Source organism: Gouania willdenowi, chromosome 11, assembly GCF_900634775.1.
Source record: "Gouania willdenowi chromosome 11, fGouWil2.1, whole genome shotgun sequence".
Classification (NCBI taxonomy): Eukaryota; Metazoa; Chordata; class Actinopteri; order Blenniiformes; family Gobiesocidae; genus Gouania; species Gouania willdenowi.
The window spans coordinates 182,848-200,346 of NC_041054.1; the positions used below are offsets into that span (position 1 = coordinate 182,848).

General features: G+C 36.5%; 2 protein-coding genes and 1 pseudogene across 2 annotated transcripts; 2 read left to right on the forward strand and 1 right to left on the reverse strand.

The window, feature by feature from the left end:
- Positions 1-408: 408 nt before the first annotated feature.
- On the reverse strand, positions 409-5,648 carry LOC114471822 (proteasome subunit beta type-6-B like protein-like). The gene is made up of 6 exons (XM_028460758.1): positions 5,546-5,648; positions 4,776-4,846; positions 3,576-3,707; positions 2,663-2,792; positions 2,454-2,598; positions 409-591 (listed from the first exon to the last, which is right to left on the reverse strand). Exons 1-6 carry the CDS (start codon positions 5,591-5,593, stop codon positions 464-466), a joined length of 654 nt encoding a protein of 217 aa, XP_028316559.1. The 5' UTR covers positions 5,594-5,648; the 3' UTR covers positions 409-463.
- Positions 5,636-10,838, forward strand: LOC114472559 (proteasome subunit beta type-7-like; annotated as a pseudogene).
- An 871-nt stretch (positions 10,839-11,709) lies between these two features.
- LOC114471818 (proteasome subunit beta type-8-like) lies at positions 11,710-17,143 on the forward strand. The gene is made up of 6 exons (XM_028460750.1): positions 11,710-11,964; positions 12,183-12,324; positions 13,124-13,235; positions 13,727-13,856; positions 15,919-16,123; positions 16,870-17,143. Exons 1-6 carry the CDS (start codon positions 11,815-11,817, stop codon positions 16,956-16,958), a joined length of 828 nt encoding a protein of 275 aa, XP_028316551.1. The 5' UTR covers positions 11,710-11,814; the 3' UTR covers positions 16,959-17,143.
- Positions 17,144-17,499: the final 356 nt, after the last annotated feature.

Below are 17,499 nucleotides of genomic sequence, written 5' to 3' on the forward strand. Positions count from 1 at the left end.
AATGAAACATAATAAAAAAGATTAACTTTAAAATTGGATGGAAATAAAATGTGTCTAATAATAATTAAGGACACATTTTAATATAATAATAATAGTGTTAAATATGTGATTATATAATGGTGCCACACTGTATTGCAACAGGCTGAAACAAAGTGTAAAAACAAACATGTTTGGTCTACAGTCAGAGATGTTTTATTTATTAATTTACAGCTCTGAGTGCTCAGGGAGGGAATTATATTCTCTTTTAATTAATTCATCATAATAAATGTCATTGAAAATAAAATGATGTATTTACAAAATCACAACCAAAAATGAATATATGGGACACTTTTGGTTTGACTTGAATTAAAAACAAAAACAATTAAAAAGCTGTTTCAGAAGCAACACAGAGAATTCTAAATTCCTGACACAATGATGATGATGATGATGATGACTGCATATTATTTCATGTTGATGAAGGAGGTCATTCGTGGTTAAAGCGAGGCAGTTTGTTTCCAGGTACGACCACGTGCTCCACGCCTGTTTCACTGATGACCGCCAGGTGAGCCACGCCCCCGCTCACGTTGTCTCGACCCATGGCCAGAGCCAGAGCTGAGAACATTCACAAAAAAGTCAATATACGTCAGGTGAAAAACACAATTATTCAAATGAGCCACAAGCAGGAATGATTTGGTAGAGTGAGGCTTATTTATGTCACATCATTGACATTTCTGTGTGAAATGACTCAGCATCAGATGAAGTAAGTATTGTTACCCCCATGTGGGGTCCTCTTTAATTTTAATGGAGTCGCCTGAAATGTCTAGTAATAACTGATTTATATATATAGATCATTTTATCACCTCTAGCTCAGACATGGACAACAGGAGGCTTGTGACCTTGAGCGAAGGTCAAGGTCACTCATTGAAAGGGAATGTTGTTCAATGGTGGCCAAGTTCATTTGTTTTTTGTGACGTCATGAACTTTGACCCCTACCAATCTTTTTACTGGTAGGTCGTCAGTGACGTGTCGTCAGGGTAGGTAAGGTAGGCAGTGCCTACCCAAGGATGAATTGATATTTTGATTATTTGTTTTAATTATGATATAATTATAAATTATTTATTTTTCCATTTCCAATAGCCTACAGTACCTATAAGTTTGAAAGTGTCAGCATTTTGTGCGTTTCATAACCCAAATGACTAAACATCGCTATTTCCTGATTCGGCTGCACAGTCTCACTCCGCTGTAAGGCAGGAGGAGGCCACGCCCCCTCAATAGCACACGGCAGCTCTGCCTCTGTTCCCATAGCGTGTTTTTACGCGTTTGCGCATGCGCAATCAGGTCCCCAAGATGAAAACCATTTACGTCCAAAGGCAGCTCTCTACACTGCCTTTGGAGGTAACCGCGCTATGCTAAATGCTATACGTAAGTTCACAGTGCATTAGTGAATTGATCCCATGTGACTGCTGCTGCTACGTTCTCTAGCTAGTGGGCGGGATAACACTACAGTCAGGATAACAGCACGAGAGATGATAGAGAAACTTTTTTTTGAGGAAAAACGACATCTTTTAAAAGATGGAGACCAACACCTGAGTACCAGCCTTCAGCAAAGGTAAGGTCAGAACATTGTTGGTATTTCTACAGTGAATGGAACAAAAGAAGGATTGACTTTGTGGATGCTCCTCACTGAGGCTGTTCTGAGTTGTTGTTGTTGTTATTTTCTCCATGTTTCTGTGTTTCCAACACAAACAACAGATGTGCTGTCGTGTCATGAGATACAGTATATGTTGTTGGGAGAGTATGGAGGCTATATTAAATAATTGTTATGTTTCTTTAATGGTGTTTATGATGTTGATTTTCTTAGATGCTAAACACTTGTTCATGTGGATCTTATTGGGTTTTTTTCTTTCTATTATGAATTTCATATTTTGATAAGTGCATTGAGATGACTTGTTGGAAATTGCTTTATACAAATAAAGTTGATTTGAATTGAATTAACGCTTGCCAGCAGAAACATATGAAATTGTCATTGGTGGTCTGGATTTGCAATGTGCCTACCCAGCCCTAGTGGTCACTGCACGTCACTGTAGGTCGTACAGCTTCAGTCCAATGAAATAAAATGCTCCACTTGAGATGAGCTTTTCACAAATGTAAACATCAAACTTGTATGATAAATATTCGTAAAGATATAGAAATTTTTGGTTTTGGACACTTGACGTGACCTTGTCCTTGACCTTGACATTTTGGCCCCAAAAAAGGTTGAATGCACATCCTTGACATTGTCCCTATGAGATGACCTACATGTCATTAGTGCTACATTAATAGTCTAGGAGGAGTTCTACAACAAAGGAGTTACAAAAGAAAAATAATCAGAACTCCTAAGATTACTATGTACTGTATTTGGTCATTTCCAATTGCCAATTACAATTAACCATCACAGCCACATCAAGCATTGACATTAGATTTTTTTTAAGTACCATTAGTTGCAAACTGTAGACATTCCTCTCTGCTCATGTTGGGTTTATATTTAGCGTCCACGTAGCCGTAGATGTAGGTGCTTCCTGAGCCTCCGATGGTGACGGGCTGACTCACCAACATCCCCCCCAGAGACACCACGTACACCTGCACGGGTTAAACGTGATGTTTGGTTCCATTCTCTGAGATGTTTCCTGGATCAGCGTCTCACCTGTGGTCCATGCCGGTGGTCCCATCCTGCTGTGATGAAACCAGCCTGAAGATCCTCTTTGTTCTTATAACACAACTCCTTCATTATTGTAGCTGCTGCGATCACCAGTGGGGGGCGCTCCATCTGAACACTGGGAGGAATCACTATCGGTCACAAAGAAACAGATTTCTCCAATGGTTTAAAGCCGGGGGTTCTCAACCTTGGGGCTGTGAGACACTGGGAGTGGGGCCAGATGCCTTCAAGAAACTAGGAATATTTTTTTTTACAATTCGAGCCAATTTTTGCCTCTATATTTTTTACCCTTTTTCTGCAACTACACCAAACTTGTCATATTTTAACCTGTTTTCATCACTTTTTATTGCATTTTTGCTCTTTTTAATGCAATTATGCCTCATTATTCCCATTTCTGCCAAATTTCAATGACTTTTCTGCACATTTTTTCCACTTTCCAGACATGTTCAGCACTTATAAAGCCTTTCCACCACTTTTCCACCTAATGTTGCACATATTGACCCATTATCGTCACTTTTAACCTCTTTTCACCATATTTCATGCTTATTATTTGCCAATTTAACCACATTCACCATTGGTTATGCCCACTATTTGCCAGTTTAAACTAATTGCTCCAATATTGACACTTTGAACCCTTTTTACCACTTTTTCTGCCAGATTTTTGCCCACTCTAATTTGTAAGTTTTAACCAATTTCTGTGTTTTTTACAATTCCATTTCACCAACTTTTAACCCATTTCATTTCTGATGAAAAGAAGGATTTACATTTTTAATATGAATATATACTACGGTCCAAATGATACTAAACTGGTTTAAGCAACAACAAAAAGAGAATCCCTGTTGATCTGTGTTTACTGTGTCTAATGTCATGAGAATAAACCAAAAAACGACAGTGGACAAACCTGTGGAAGGACAGTTGAAATTTGGCTGCTTTGGTGACGGCCTGAGCATCTGCCAGAGATCCAGACATGCAGCAGAAGATCCTGTCGTGGACCTGAATGACTTTGTTGATGGTCTTTGATGACACATATTCCCTAAATAACAGCGAGAAACGGGACACACACAATACAAAAGGAAAACTCCATTATGAAAGTTCTGTTCTTATAAACTGATGGATATTAACATTCAAATATATGGGAAAAAACATGTCAAAAACACCTTTAGTGAGCTGTAACATGAGGTTGGAACAGCAAAGGGATTTTTATTGATGTTTCACGGCAAAAGTTGGTATTTTAATTTTAAAAACGCATCAATAGTTTACTTTCTGTTTTTTTGTGGAAACTTTAAGGCTTTCATGTTTTACTTTTAACTCAGTAACTGCATTATTTGGACCATGTTGTCTTCAGTGCCCATGACAACGAGTCAGGATTAAACACTTTGTCTGGTTTAAAGTAAGAATTGTAAAACACAGCTAATAATATGTAATAACATAATTATACAGACATGGTATACGTGGTATGGGTAGAGAAATGTATAGAATGAACAATAGGTGAGGTCGCCACCTTTATGAATATAATTATTATTGTGTTCATATGTGTAAATATAGGTAGCTTATATAATATTTATGACTTATATAATATCACTTTATGTACATTGTTTATGAATATAGATGTATGTATATATATGTATAGGTGCATATATGTGTATGTTTATATAAGTAGCTCATATACTGGTTAAACGAGGGTTAGGATTAAATAAGTCAGACTTCTTCCTCCTCCTTTTATGTAAATGTTGTATTGAAATCTTCTTACTTTGTGTTTTTGACTTGTTTTGTGACATTCCTTTTACTTTTATATGTTTAAAAAAATAAATGTTAAAAAATAAATAAATAAAATATTTATGTGTTTTGTGACATTTTTATGTTAAATGTAAGGGACTTCATATGTAATTTAGCATTTATTATTATTATTATTATTATTATTATTATTATTATTGCTAAATCCAACATGTTTACAACAACAGTTTGTAAGTCCATGTCCCTCCCAAATAAAATAAAATATAAATAATTAATAATTAATATAAGGTACTCTTGCATGTTTGTTTCTGAGCTTTAGTAAAACATGGGCATCCTGGTACATCATCATCATCATCATCATCCTCACCCTCCAATGGAAGCTCTGGAATCAGAACCAATCACGACCCCTCCATCATAAATGGCAGCCAGGATGGTGGTCTGAAGAAACATGGAGTTTTATATATATATATATATATATATATATATATATATATATATATATTATATATATATATATATAGATCTATCTATCTATCTACCTGTATATATATATATATATATATATATATATATATATATATATATATATATATATACAGGTAGATAGATAGATAGATCTATAATATATATATATTATATATATTATATATATAGATCTATCTATCGATCTACTGTATATATATATATATATATATATATATATAGATATATATATATATATATATACAGGTAGATAGATAGATAGATCTATATATATATATAATATATAGATAGATAGATATGTTACTATGCAGTTAGACAGACTGAGCTTTTTCACGTATCTGTTCATTCATAGGAGATGGTACCGCTATGAACTCTGGGAGTTGTAGTCTGACTCGTTTATGAGGCTTTAGAACAGAAAGTTAACCATAACAGTGGTTTAATAGTTTAAATGTGAAACACAACGTGCTTATTATTAACACACAGAAGTGGACATACTTTGAAAATCTGTTTTAATTTGAAAGGTCTCTGTAAAGGACGGTCACAGCATCACCTGTGCGCACAATAAACTATCGATACAACTCGTTTTAAACACGATACAAGGCGCTCTGTGATTACCTTTCACTGAATACTGAATGTTGGGTGTGTGTTACTCACCCCTGTGCTGACACCTTTGACTTCTGACCCCGTGCACCGTCTCTCCATGGTCACGTTCACTCCAAAAACGAAAGAGAAGAAGGAAAGGTACGGATCCTGAGACGCACCCAGACGCGTAAAGGCGCAGCGCAGCGTGGATGGCGCTATCAAGTGTCCTCCAAAGTCCGGCTCCTGGCTTTAATTTCGACAACGCTGCACGGTAAGTGCACACCTGGTCTACTTCTGATGATTAATCATCATCATCTGGTTAAAAATATAACATCGAGCTTCTCATAAACCGTCGCTTTGTGAAGGAGAGAAAGTGAAAGTAAACCCTGGTTGTTTTCCTCTGGTTCGTGTTTTTTGGCCTCTAATAATAAGTGATTCTTCAACCTGTCTCTAGGAATGCTGCGTTGGGGAGAAATGATGGGGGACACACTCCCAAACCCCTAAAAACTGGCACCACTATAGCTGGGAGTGGTTTTCAAGGCGAGTAATGGAACTGCACTGGTTTATACTAATAAGGAGATAAGTCTAACAAACACTGAATCATTTCACTCAATAACACTGATATGTTTCCTCAATAAACTGATATTAAAATCATATTAAACAGATAGATGATAGATAGACAGATAGATAGATAGATAGATAGATAGATAGATAGATAGATAGATAGTCTTTCTTTAGTATTTCTTAATATTTCTCATGCAGCTGTAACGTCATGTTAAATATGATGGACATTTGGACCTACTGTATGGTTATTAATGGGGGAGAAATGTCTTCTAAACCAGGGGTTCTTAATCTTGGGTCACAATCCACTGGGAGGGGGTGGTCAGATGCTTTCAAGAAAGTAAGATTATTTTCTAAACAATTCAAGCCCAATTTTGCCTTTTTTAAAAAAAAATTTTTAACCATTTTTCTACAACTTTACCAAACTTGCCATATTTTTGCTCCTTTTAATGTATTTTTGCTACATTACTCCCATTTCTGACACTTCTACATCACATTTCAATGACTTTTCTGCACATTTCTTCCACTTTCCAGACATGTTTAGCACTTATTTTTCCACCTAATGTCACATATGTTCATCCATTATTGTCACTTTTAACCTCTTTTCACCATATTTCATGCTTATCTTTCCCAATTTAACCATATCTGCCACTTTTTCTGTCTGTTTTTATCCACTCTAATTTATAACTTTTAACTAATTTCTGTAGTTTTTAAAATCCCATTTCACCAACTTTTCCAACATTTTTGGTCATTTTGAACCATTTTATTAGTGATTAAAACCAGGATTTCCATCTTTAAGATGAGTATAATAATAATAATAAACGTTCCTGGATAACAGTGGATATTATTCAGATGAATAAATAAATGTGGTTATCACAGATTCATAGAACAATGGACCATCATTTTACTGACTTTATGGATGGACCCCAAAATCTCTCTTTATTCCCCCTTATAGATGGTCCTGTCTCCACATGACTGTTCTTCAATGTTCATGTCTGTGTTCAACCACCTTCAGCTACAGTGGAGGTCCCCGCTCTCTGGGACCTTTATTTTGCTGAAAAGGTTGAGAACCACTGGTCTAAAGGGCCGGATTTGGCCCCCGAGCCTCGAGTTTGACACTTGTGGCCTAAGGTCTTGGTTAAAAATTGATGAAAATATGACGTTCCTGGTCGAGGAAATTAAAAACACAAAGTTACAAAGTGAGGAAGTTTTCCTGATCACTAAACATAGTATACAGTATATAAACCATGTGTTTTGTTCTGCGTCTGCTGGTGCAGGATGGGGTGGTGCTGGGGCTGGACACCAGGGCGACCTCCAGTGAGGTGGTGGGCGGACAAGGCGTGCGCCAAGATTCACTACATTTCCCCCAACATATAGTGAGTTTATCAGACATACAGTACAATGTGGTGCTGGTGTTCATTGATAACCCTCTGATGTTACGTTTCTCAGCTGCTGTGGAGCAGGCACTGCAGCAGACACTGAGAAAACCACGGATCTGCTCTCCTCCAACCTCACCATCTTCTCTCTGAACAGTGGGCGGAACCCTCGCGTGGTGATGGCCGCCAACATTCTGCAGGACATGCTTTACAGGTGACGTGTCATATACACGCTTTACATCTTTTAACTCATCACTCACTTCTTATTTAAACTTTATTGTTACTGGCTTACAGGTATCGTGGTCAAATTGGAGCCAATCTGATTTTAGGTGGAGTGGATTGTACTGGGAACCACTTGTACAAAGTGGGTCCATACGGGAGTGTGGATAAAACGGCTTATCTTTCAATGGGTATGTCATTTGTTTTTAGGTTTTTTTTTAGAGAAGTTTAAATCCTGAGTGTCTCCTTAAGGCAAACATACACTGTGTGATTTTTGGCCCATTTTGAGCCGACTTTTAACTTATACGTCTATTTTGTGGATTGTGTGCGTAGTCTGTGGTAGAACGTGGTGTAGGCTCGTGTAAGTATACATAGTGTAGTATACATGGTGTAGTATATATAGTGTAGTATACATAGTGTAGTATACATAGTGTAGTATATATAGTGTAGTATACATGGTGTAGTATATATAGTGTAGTATACATGGTGTAGTATATATAGTGTAGTATACATAGTGTAGTATACATGGTGTAGTATATATAGTGTAGTATACATAGTGTAGTATACATGGTGTAGTATATATAGTGTAGTATACATAGTGTAGTATACATGGTGTAGTATATATAGTGTAGTATATATAGTGTAGTATACATGGTGTAGTATATAGTGAAGTGTAGTATACATGGTGTATACATGGTGTAGTATATATAGTGTAGTATATATAGTGTAGTATACATGGTGTCGTATACATGGTGTAGTATATATAGTGTAGTATATATAGTGTAGTATACATGGTGTAGTATATATAGTGTAGTATATATAGTGTAGTATACATGGTGTCGTATACATGGTGTAGTATATATAGTGTAGTATATATAGTGTAGTATACATGGTGTAGTATATATAGTGTAGTATACATGGTGTAGTATATATAGTGTAGTATACATGGTGTAGTATATATAGTGTAGTATATATAGTGTAGTATACATGGTGTAGTATATATAGTGTAGTATACATGGTGTAGTATACATGGTGTAGTATATATAGTGTAGTATACATGGTGTAGTATATATAGTGTAGTATATATAGTGTAGTATACATGGTGTCGTATACATGGTGTAGTATATATAGTGTAGTATACATGGTGTAGTATATATAGTGTAGTATACATGGTTGTAGTTATATAGTGTAGTATATTAGTGTAGTCTACATGGTGTCGTATACATGGTGTGTATATATAGTGTAGTCTATATAGTTGTAGTCTATGGTGTAGTATATATAGTGTAGTATACATGGTGTAGTATATATAGTGTAGTATACATTTGTGTAGTATATATAGTGTAGTATACATGGTGTAGTATATAGTGTAGTATACTGGTGTAGTAATATAGTGTAGTATACATGGTGTGTATATAGTGTGTATACATGGTGTAGTATATAGTGTAGTATGGTGTCGTATATATAGTGTAGTATATATAGTGTAGTATACATGGTGTAGTATATATAGTGTAGTATACATGGTGTAGTATACATGGTGTAGTATATATAGTGTAGTATACATAGTGTAGTATACATGGTGTAATATACATGGTGTAGTATATATAGTGTAGTATACATGGTGTAGATCTGTTGTATTGATCTGTTGTATTGATCTGTTGTATTGATCTGTTCTAGGATCTGGAGATCTTGCTGCTCTGGGGATTTTAGAAGACGGTTTTAAACCTGACCTGGAGGTAAACGCACAGGGCTATTATTTACACCTGATTTTGTCTTTTGAACAACAAATACTATATGAAGAAACTATACTAAGTAGTCTGATAACACAAAACTAAAAATATAAAATAAAAAAGATAAAAAAGCATGTAGTTCAGGAACAAGAGGAAACATCAGAAATCATCTGAACTGGTTTCCATCTTTACAAACATGCGACTCCAGCAGAATAAATTCAGAATATTTATTTACAATGATTTAATAACTGGGGATCATACACCAAATAAATCTGCTTTAATTAATGTATTTGTAAGATTTCTGAGTCAACTCTTAATCCAGATATTCTGACAATAATCCAGATTAGGTCAGATTTAACTCTACTAGTACTACTATGAGTGAAATAGGATTTAAAAAGCTAATCTTGTGGTGGATAATAAATCTTTAATGGATTTAAAGAGTTAAACCACAGACAAAGGACATAAAACTGACTTTATGTTATTGAATCAGGGCCAACAAATGAGGATAATCTGGTTCCAAAACCAGCGATACCAGATGGAACCTATAACGTTAAAAACCTTGTTCACACTGAGGCTAAATATCTGTTGATTCTCCACCTTTACTTTGAAAGTTCTGAAAACATTTGAAGTGAGAAAGTGACCAAGTAGAATATCAACATGTGATCATTTGATCCATAAAACTCACATAGACACATTTTACAGATTATCAGAGACCTTCCATTGTGCTACTGACTAAACTTCCTGTTAACTTCAAAACAAAAGCCCAGGTCTTTTACTTTGTCCACTACTGGGTGCATTCAGGGATTGTTATGGATTAAAATGAACATGTCCATATTGCCTTTCATATATTTGCTTGTTTATTCCAATAATGACGTAAAGCATTTACCTAAATTACCCTCTGGCCCCGCCCACATCAGGCGCAGGTAAACAGAACTACAAAATAAAATACAAAAAAGGTAACGTTAGAAATAAATCATGGCTCCTACAAGCCCTAGTGTTAAAAGAAACCCTTCTTCTTCTTCTATCAGATGGAGCAGGCGAAGGATCTGGTGCGCGCTGCGATCCAGGCGGGCATCATGAGCGACCTCGGCTCGGGCAACAACATCGACATCTGTGTGATCACCAGAGACGGCGTGGACTACATCCGACCGTACCAGGAGTCAGAGTTCACTGACGACAGGTAACTGCGTGGTCTTTAGTGTCCTGTTACTGTGTGGATTCAGAACTTCGTCCTTCCTGTTTCTTAGGACAATAAAGTACAAGTATCGTCCAGGCACGACGCGGGTGCTGACTGAAAAAGTCGTCCCCCTGAAGCTTGAAGTGGTCCATGAAAGTGTGAAGAAGATGGTTACAGGATGAGCTTTGGAGCAGAGTGACGTCACAGCGTCATGTTCACTGTTTAAACTCAATCAGCAACTATTCACATCGCAAACATCTGGAAACATCTGTTTAACTCAATAATAAAATGTTTTTTAAACCTTGCTTCATGTTGTCTAGTTTTTACGCTGCATCATCACAATTCAATCCCAGAGCTGATTAAATGTAATTTTTTTTTTTTTTAAAAAAAGCATTTTATAAAGGATATAAAGTTCTATTTAATTTTTTTTCCACAATTGGAATAAATTAAACATATATAATTTTATGGGATATTAAATGTTTCAGATTATTTTTTTATTATTAATTCAATTAATAAAAAACTACAGGTGATTGAAGGGCACATAGTTAAAAGAAACAGACTAAATATAATGCAATAAAAATAAACTAAATGCTGAATTAAACAGGTTTCAAATAAACGTAAAACTTAAAGGTACAAAGTTTAGTGCAAATGACAAATATATATATAAACAGATTTCATATAAAATAAGGTTGTAATGACGTATAAAATGTATATTTCATCTTAAATCATTTGTATTTGATAAAAGTTCAATCTTTGAATTGTGAATTATTACAACAAACACTAAAGTGTGAAACTGTCAGTAGTAAAACAAACTAAATATTAAACAGATAATGACTTTTTATTCATTCAACTTAAAGGACAACTAATCATAAACTTTATTACCTGATGGTCTGATCTGCCTCTTCTAAACCTGTGCGTTTCACTTCCTCCTAGAAACTGATGACGCAATGATTTCAAGCATTCCTATTGGCTCAACTTTAACATTTTAGTTTCATTTATTAAAAACCTCTTTAATTTCTATGTTTCTGAGTAATGTATTAACATTTGAGGGAAAAGTTAATCAACAATCAAGTTTATGGATTAAAGTTGGTAGATTTGTGGTTTTATTTTGAAGTTTTAAAACAAACACGACAATTTTGGACATTTGTTCAAATCTCTTTCACTTTCGAATTTGCTGCGCTGGGAACTCATCGATCTGGACTTCAACAAACCGTATCGACCAAACTGTAGATTTATGAGTTGATTTATTGATTAGTTTGGTTCCTCCAGGTGTTTTAAAGTATGGCTCTGTTTGATGTCAGTGGGTACAAACCCTATTCTGACCTCCGGGGACACATTATTGCTCCGGGACAGACGGATCTCATGGACAGACCCAACCACTACAGCTTTGGTACCATGACTCAGCAGTTCTCTGTTCCTTTGGGTGTAGACGTGAGTATAAACACAGACTTTTTCATTATTTCAAATCAAAGCTGTAGCTGCTGTAACAGCAGAGCGTCAGACGCGGTGTATCACCTGACTTTGTGCGTCTCCATGCGTCCGCGGCGCGTAAAGACGCACAAAGTCTAAGAACTATCAGATAAACCCAGATGTGTGTAATAAACCCTCGTGGAGTGTCATTCAACCCTTCTTTGGTGTCACGTCCTCAGCCCTCGGGGTTTGTACAGTCCTGTAACCGTGACGGAGGAGTTTGTATCGAACTGAACCACGGCACCACCACCCTGGCCTTCAAGTTCAGACACGGAGTCATCGTGGCTGTGGACTCCAGGGCCTCTGCAGGGAAATATCTGGGTATGAGCCACTCTTTGACTTTGGTTCATTTCTAACACCTGTAAATATCCATCAGTGAATAAAGTTACAACCTGTGTGTTCATCTGAAGTCATGGAAAGAGATGATGGACGTACATTTGTGTCTTTATTATTCAAGAAAAATCACTTCAATCTAATAAAAGTATTCAAATGTACATTTTTTTAGGTGCAAAATATGATTTTATTCATTGTAACATTTATTTTCTTTGATTGAATAATAAAGACACAAATCTACCTCCATAAACAATAAGTTAAATACAATAAACCAAACACACCTAATAAAAAGTCGTGTCCCCCTGGATTTGACACGTCAGTGAAAAATAATCATAAACTAAGTAATAATGAGTTGTGTTGACTTCATTTCAGTGTTTAAGTCACTGATTAAATACATGTATATATATATATATCACTGATATTATCACCTCTAGGTCAGACATGGACAACAGGAGGCTCGGGGGCCACATGCGGTCCATGGTCTAATTTTGTGTGGCCCCCCCAAAGTAAACAAACAAAGTGATAAAAAGAAACACAACAATATAAAACACAAAAAATAACAGAGAAATTTATAAAATGAAAAGAAAATAAAGTAAATGAAAAAAAAAACATAAAATTACATTAAAATAGACAAAAGGACAACAAACATAAAAATAATGTATGAATTAATGACAAAAATACACAAAATGATTTAAATAAACACAAAATTAATTAATTATTAGTTTATGTGAAACACTGTCTATATGTATTCTACTGTATGTGATTGAATCCCATTCCTCCTCTGCAGCTTCCAATGATGTTAATAAGGTGATTGAGATCAACTCCCACCTGCTGGGGACCATGTCGGGCAGCGCTGCAGACTGTCAGTACTGGGAACGACTCCTGGCCAAGGAGTGCAGGTAGACCTCAGCCTGTGGAGTTTACCTTTAGATTGATTTTATTTGAGTGTTTATAGTCTGTGTCATGGTTGAGTGTAGGTGTGGACCCAGATGTAAGGAGTAGCGTTGTTGTTTATTCCAAAACTTAACTTAAATCCAAAAGAGACGTGATGTACAGGGAGCACGAACCACAACACATCAGGACATGAGGAGGATTAACATTACACATCAACTGCTACATCTTAGCATTGAGATGCTAGCTGTTACATGTTAGCATTGAGATGCTAGCAGAGCTGATCCACAAACTCTTTCTTGCACAATTTGCATAAAACTTGGTTTTGGTTTTTCATCCAGTGTTTTTATTCAAACTAAAATAAATATATAAATAAATGTAAATAGTTATTTGTAATGAACATGTTAGAGTCCCAGGATGTGTGATATGTGAGTGTTGTGGTGGTGATGGTGGTTATGGTGGTTATGGTGGTTATGGTGGTGATGGTGGTTGTGTGCAGGCTCTACAAGCTGAGGAACAATCAAAGGATCTCTGTAGCTGCTGCGTCCAAGCTGCTGTCCAACATGATGGTGGGTTACAGAGGGATGGGCCTGTCTATGGGGAGCATGATCTGTGGGTGGGACAAACAGGTGAGCAACACACACACACACACGCACACACGCACACACACACACACACAGACACACATGCACGCACACACGCACACACACATGCACGCACGCACGCACGCACGCACACACACACACACACACACACACACACACACACAGTCACTAATATTAATAATGAAAAGTCTAAAAATAAAGTAGAAATTAAAAGATCATTTAATTATTAAACTACATTAGTTATGGAACGAGAACAAAATATAACATGGAACTAAAGTACAACAATAATATTTATTTAAAGTGCAGCGGAACAATAAACAAACTTTTATTAATCGACTTAAAACATTCATTTGTTTTTTGTTTTATTAAACTTTTTGTCACAGATTGTGAACAATGTTGTTTTATTTCCTGTATTTTCTACTTCTGCACTTTAACATTTGTTTTTTATGCAGGTGATTAGTTTAATTTAGTTTTTTAGTTTAAATTTATTTATGAAATACTTGCATTATTAAACGTGATGTTACTTTTCCCTGTTAGTTTATTTCATACATGCACTGAATTTCCTTTTTTGTTTTCACAATCTTTATGACTCTCTGCATTGGCTTCCCATAAAATATAGAATAGAATTCAAGATTCTTCTTCTCACTTATAAAGCCCTAAATGGACAGGCACCAGTCTATCTCAAGGAGCTTGTAGTGCCATACAATCCCCCCAGAACACTACGCTCTCAAAATGCTGGACTACTCGTTGTTCCATTTGTCTCTAAAAGTAGTATAGGAGGAAGAGCTTTCAGTTATCAGGCCCCACTTCTCTGGAACCATCTACCAACCACGGTTCGGGGGGCAGACACCCTCTCTACCTTTAAGGTTAGGCTCAAAACATTCCTCTTTGATAAAGCTTTTAGTTAGGAACCAGCTCATAGCTCATAATTAAGATGCAATAGGCATAGACTGCCGGGGGGGGGGGTCTGGCATGCTCGGTTGGAGAGAGGTTGGAGAGGGCGTTAAGAGAGAGGTCATTTAGGTTAGAGAGGGACCGGAGAGGGTCCCATTCCTCTTTCAAACACTCCCTCTATGTCTGCTTACTCCCTTGTGTGTTTGCTCCTGTTCTCCTTCTGGCTTTTGTCTTGCAGGTCCGTGGGATCCTCAGTGTGGAGTTACAGAGACTCAGCGGCTCTGTCTCCACCCTTTCCTCTGCACACACCCAACACAGCATAACGTGGATGGCTGTTCATCATAGGAATGGGATCCACACAAGGTTCCTGCTGCTTAACAGAAGGTTTTCCTTGCCGCCATGATGAATTCATGTTGGGTGTGGGATACATATGTATGTGTATATACGTATATATGCATATGTGTGTATCCATAAAATGAAGAGTCCGTCCTTAAGACTGCTCTACTGTAAAGTGCCTTGAGATACCATTGGTTATGATTTGGCGCTATACAAATAAAGATTGATTGATTGATTGATTGATTGATGACACAGATTGTTACAAACAATCATTGATTATTTACTGTATTTTTACATTAGGTTTTAATGCAGGTGATTATCTTAATCTAGTTTTTGATTTTTGATTTATTATGAACTATGATGTTACTTGTTTTTTTCTGTTAGTTCAATAAATTTGAAAATGTGTTATTTGTCAGGATTATTTGGGGGTCAATGAGTGTTTAAAGTGGGAAATACCCCCAGAAAAGTTTAAGAAGTGCTGCATTAAACCTTTAGTTTAATTGATTTTACTGATGATTTTAAATGTTCTGATTGATTTTAAGCTGTTGAATGTTTTCTGTTGCATTTTTTGATCTTGTAAAGAATATTAAGTTGATTTGTTTATGAAATACACTATAGTGATGATGATGATGATGATGGTGATGGTGATGATGATGATGATGATGATGATGGTGATGGTGATGATGGTGATGGTGATGGTGATGATGGTGATGATGATGATGATGGTGATGATGATGATGGTGATGATGATGATGATGATGATGATGATGATGATGATGATGATGATGATGATGATAATGATGATGATGATGGTGATGATGATGATGATGATGATGATGATGAGTGTGTTCCTCAGGGTCCTGGTCTGTACTATGTGGACCAAACAGGAACTCGTCTCTCAGGCCGTGCGTTCTCCACTGGCTGTGGGAACAGCTACGCCTACGGTGTGATTGACAGCGGTTACAAGGAAGACATGACGGTGGAGGAGGCGTACGAACTAGGCCGTCGGGGCATCGCACACGCAACCCACCGTGATGCTTATTCTGGAGGATTTGTCAACAGTGAGTAGATTTACTGATGATTTATTAAATACATCACTTTATTTCATCTAAACATTTCATTTATTCAATAAAACATCTCCTGAATATGAACCTGTGAGCACTTTAAATGGTTTCATTTAGTTTTTTTAGGCTCAACAAATAAACACAGACATTAGAGTACATGTTTCAAACTCATGGTCCGGGGGCCAAATCTGGCCCTTTAGAGCATACAATTCAGCCCGCAGGAGAAAGTAAACATGACAGAGAAAAATCAAATTTCGAATCACAAAATCTCAAATTCACCAATTCAATGAAACTGTAAAATATTTTTAGGAGTTTATTTTTGTCCTTTGTTTAAATCACATGAATGCAGTCATTTTCAATGAGAAATTGGAGAAAGAACTCTCAATTTTTGCCACAAAACTTGGAATTTTGCACAAACAATTTCACAAATCTGAATTATACACCAAAAAATTCAGTCACTAACTAGTGCACAATGATCAGGATCAGGATCAGCTTTATTGACCAGGTACAGTTTAGAACAATACGAGGAATTTGACTTGGTAGTTGCAGTGAAAGAAGACACATCAACACACCGGGGCAGCCTTTTGCGGCGCCCACAATGATGTTAAAATTGTTCTTTTTTTTCACCTAAAATGGCCCAGTTGAGATCAAATTGGTCCGTATTTGGCCCTAAACTAGAGTTTAACGTGTGTGTGTGTGTGTGTGTGTGTGTGTGTGTGTGTGTGTGTGTGTGTGTGTTCCAGTGTACCACATGCAGGAGGACGGTTGGATCAAAGTGTGTAAGGAGGATGTTTCAGAGTTGATCCATCGCTACAGGAAGGGAATGTTCTGACTCTGTCCATCCAAACACTTCTTACCATCCACCATGTTTCTATCAATCCTTTATTCTGACAAAGGAATCAAATATGAATTGTAGAGAACCATTCCACATAGAAACGTGTGTCATTTACTTCCATTCACTGTTAAAGATGTAACACAGCTGGTGTGGAAAACATGAGAATAAAATGTTTAAAACTACTTTGGTCCTGGAATTATTCCTGTGATGAAAACCTCTAATGTGTGTTTGATGATCCAGTGTTTAGTCAGACCCAACATGTTTCTGTTTCAACTCTAGTTCACATCAAATACAAGTGTGTGTTGAGAATAGTTGGAGGATCAAAGTGAAAGTGATGCTGACATAGCTGAATGTGTCCATCCTTAAAGCAGAGACGCCCAAACTTTAGAGGAAAACCAGTTTCACTGACAAATACAACAAACCAGGAAGTATTAATAGCCTCAGTTATACTGGGATTAAATGCTGATTAAATATAGAGAAATAGTCTAATAAACCCCCCCATGTGAAAGAATGAATATTGTGTGAAACAAAGAAAAAC

Excerpts from the sequence above, each read along its gene's own strand:
- LOC114471822 (XM_028460758.1), bottom strand. The coding sequence starts at position 5,593 with ATGGAGAGACGGTGCACGGGGTCAGAAGTCAAAGGTGTCAGCACAGGG. Across the intron at positions 2,599-2,662 it reads ACCACCGGCATGGACCACAG|GTGTACGTGGTGTCTCTGGG; the intron begins GTGAGACGCTGA and ends TAACCCGTGCAG. Across the intron at positions 592-2,453 it reads TCTACAGTTTGCAACTAATG|CTCTGGCTCTGGCCATGGGT; the intron begins GTACTTAAAAAA and ends GAATGTTCTCAG.
- LOC114471818 (XM_028460750.1), top strand. The coding sequence starts at position 11,815 with ATGGCTCTGTTTGATGTCAGTGGGTACAAACCCTATTCTGACCTCCGG. Across the intron at positions 11,965-12,182 it reads CTGTTCCTTTGGGTGTAGAC|CCCTCGGGGTTTGTACAGTC; the intron begins GTGAGTATAAAC and ends TCACGTCCTCAG. Across the intron at positions 13,236-13,726 it reads CTCCTGGCCAAGGAGTGCAG|GCTCTACAAGCTGAGGAACA; the intron begins GTAGACCTCAGC and ends GGTTGTGTGCAG.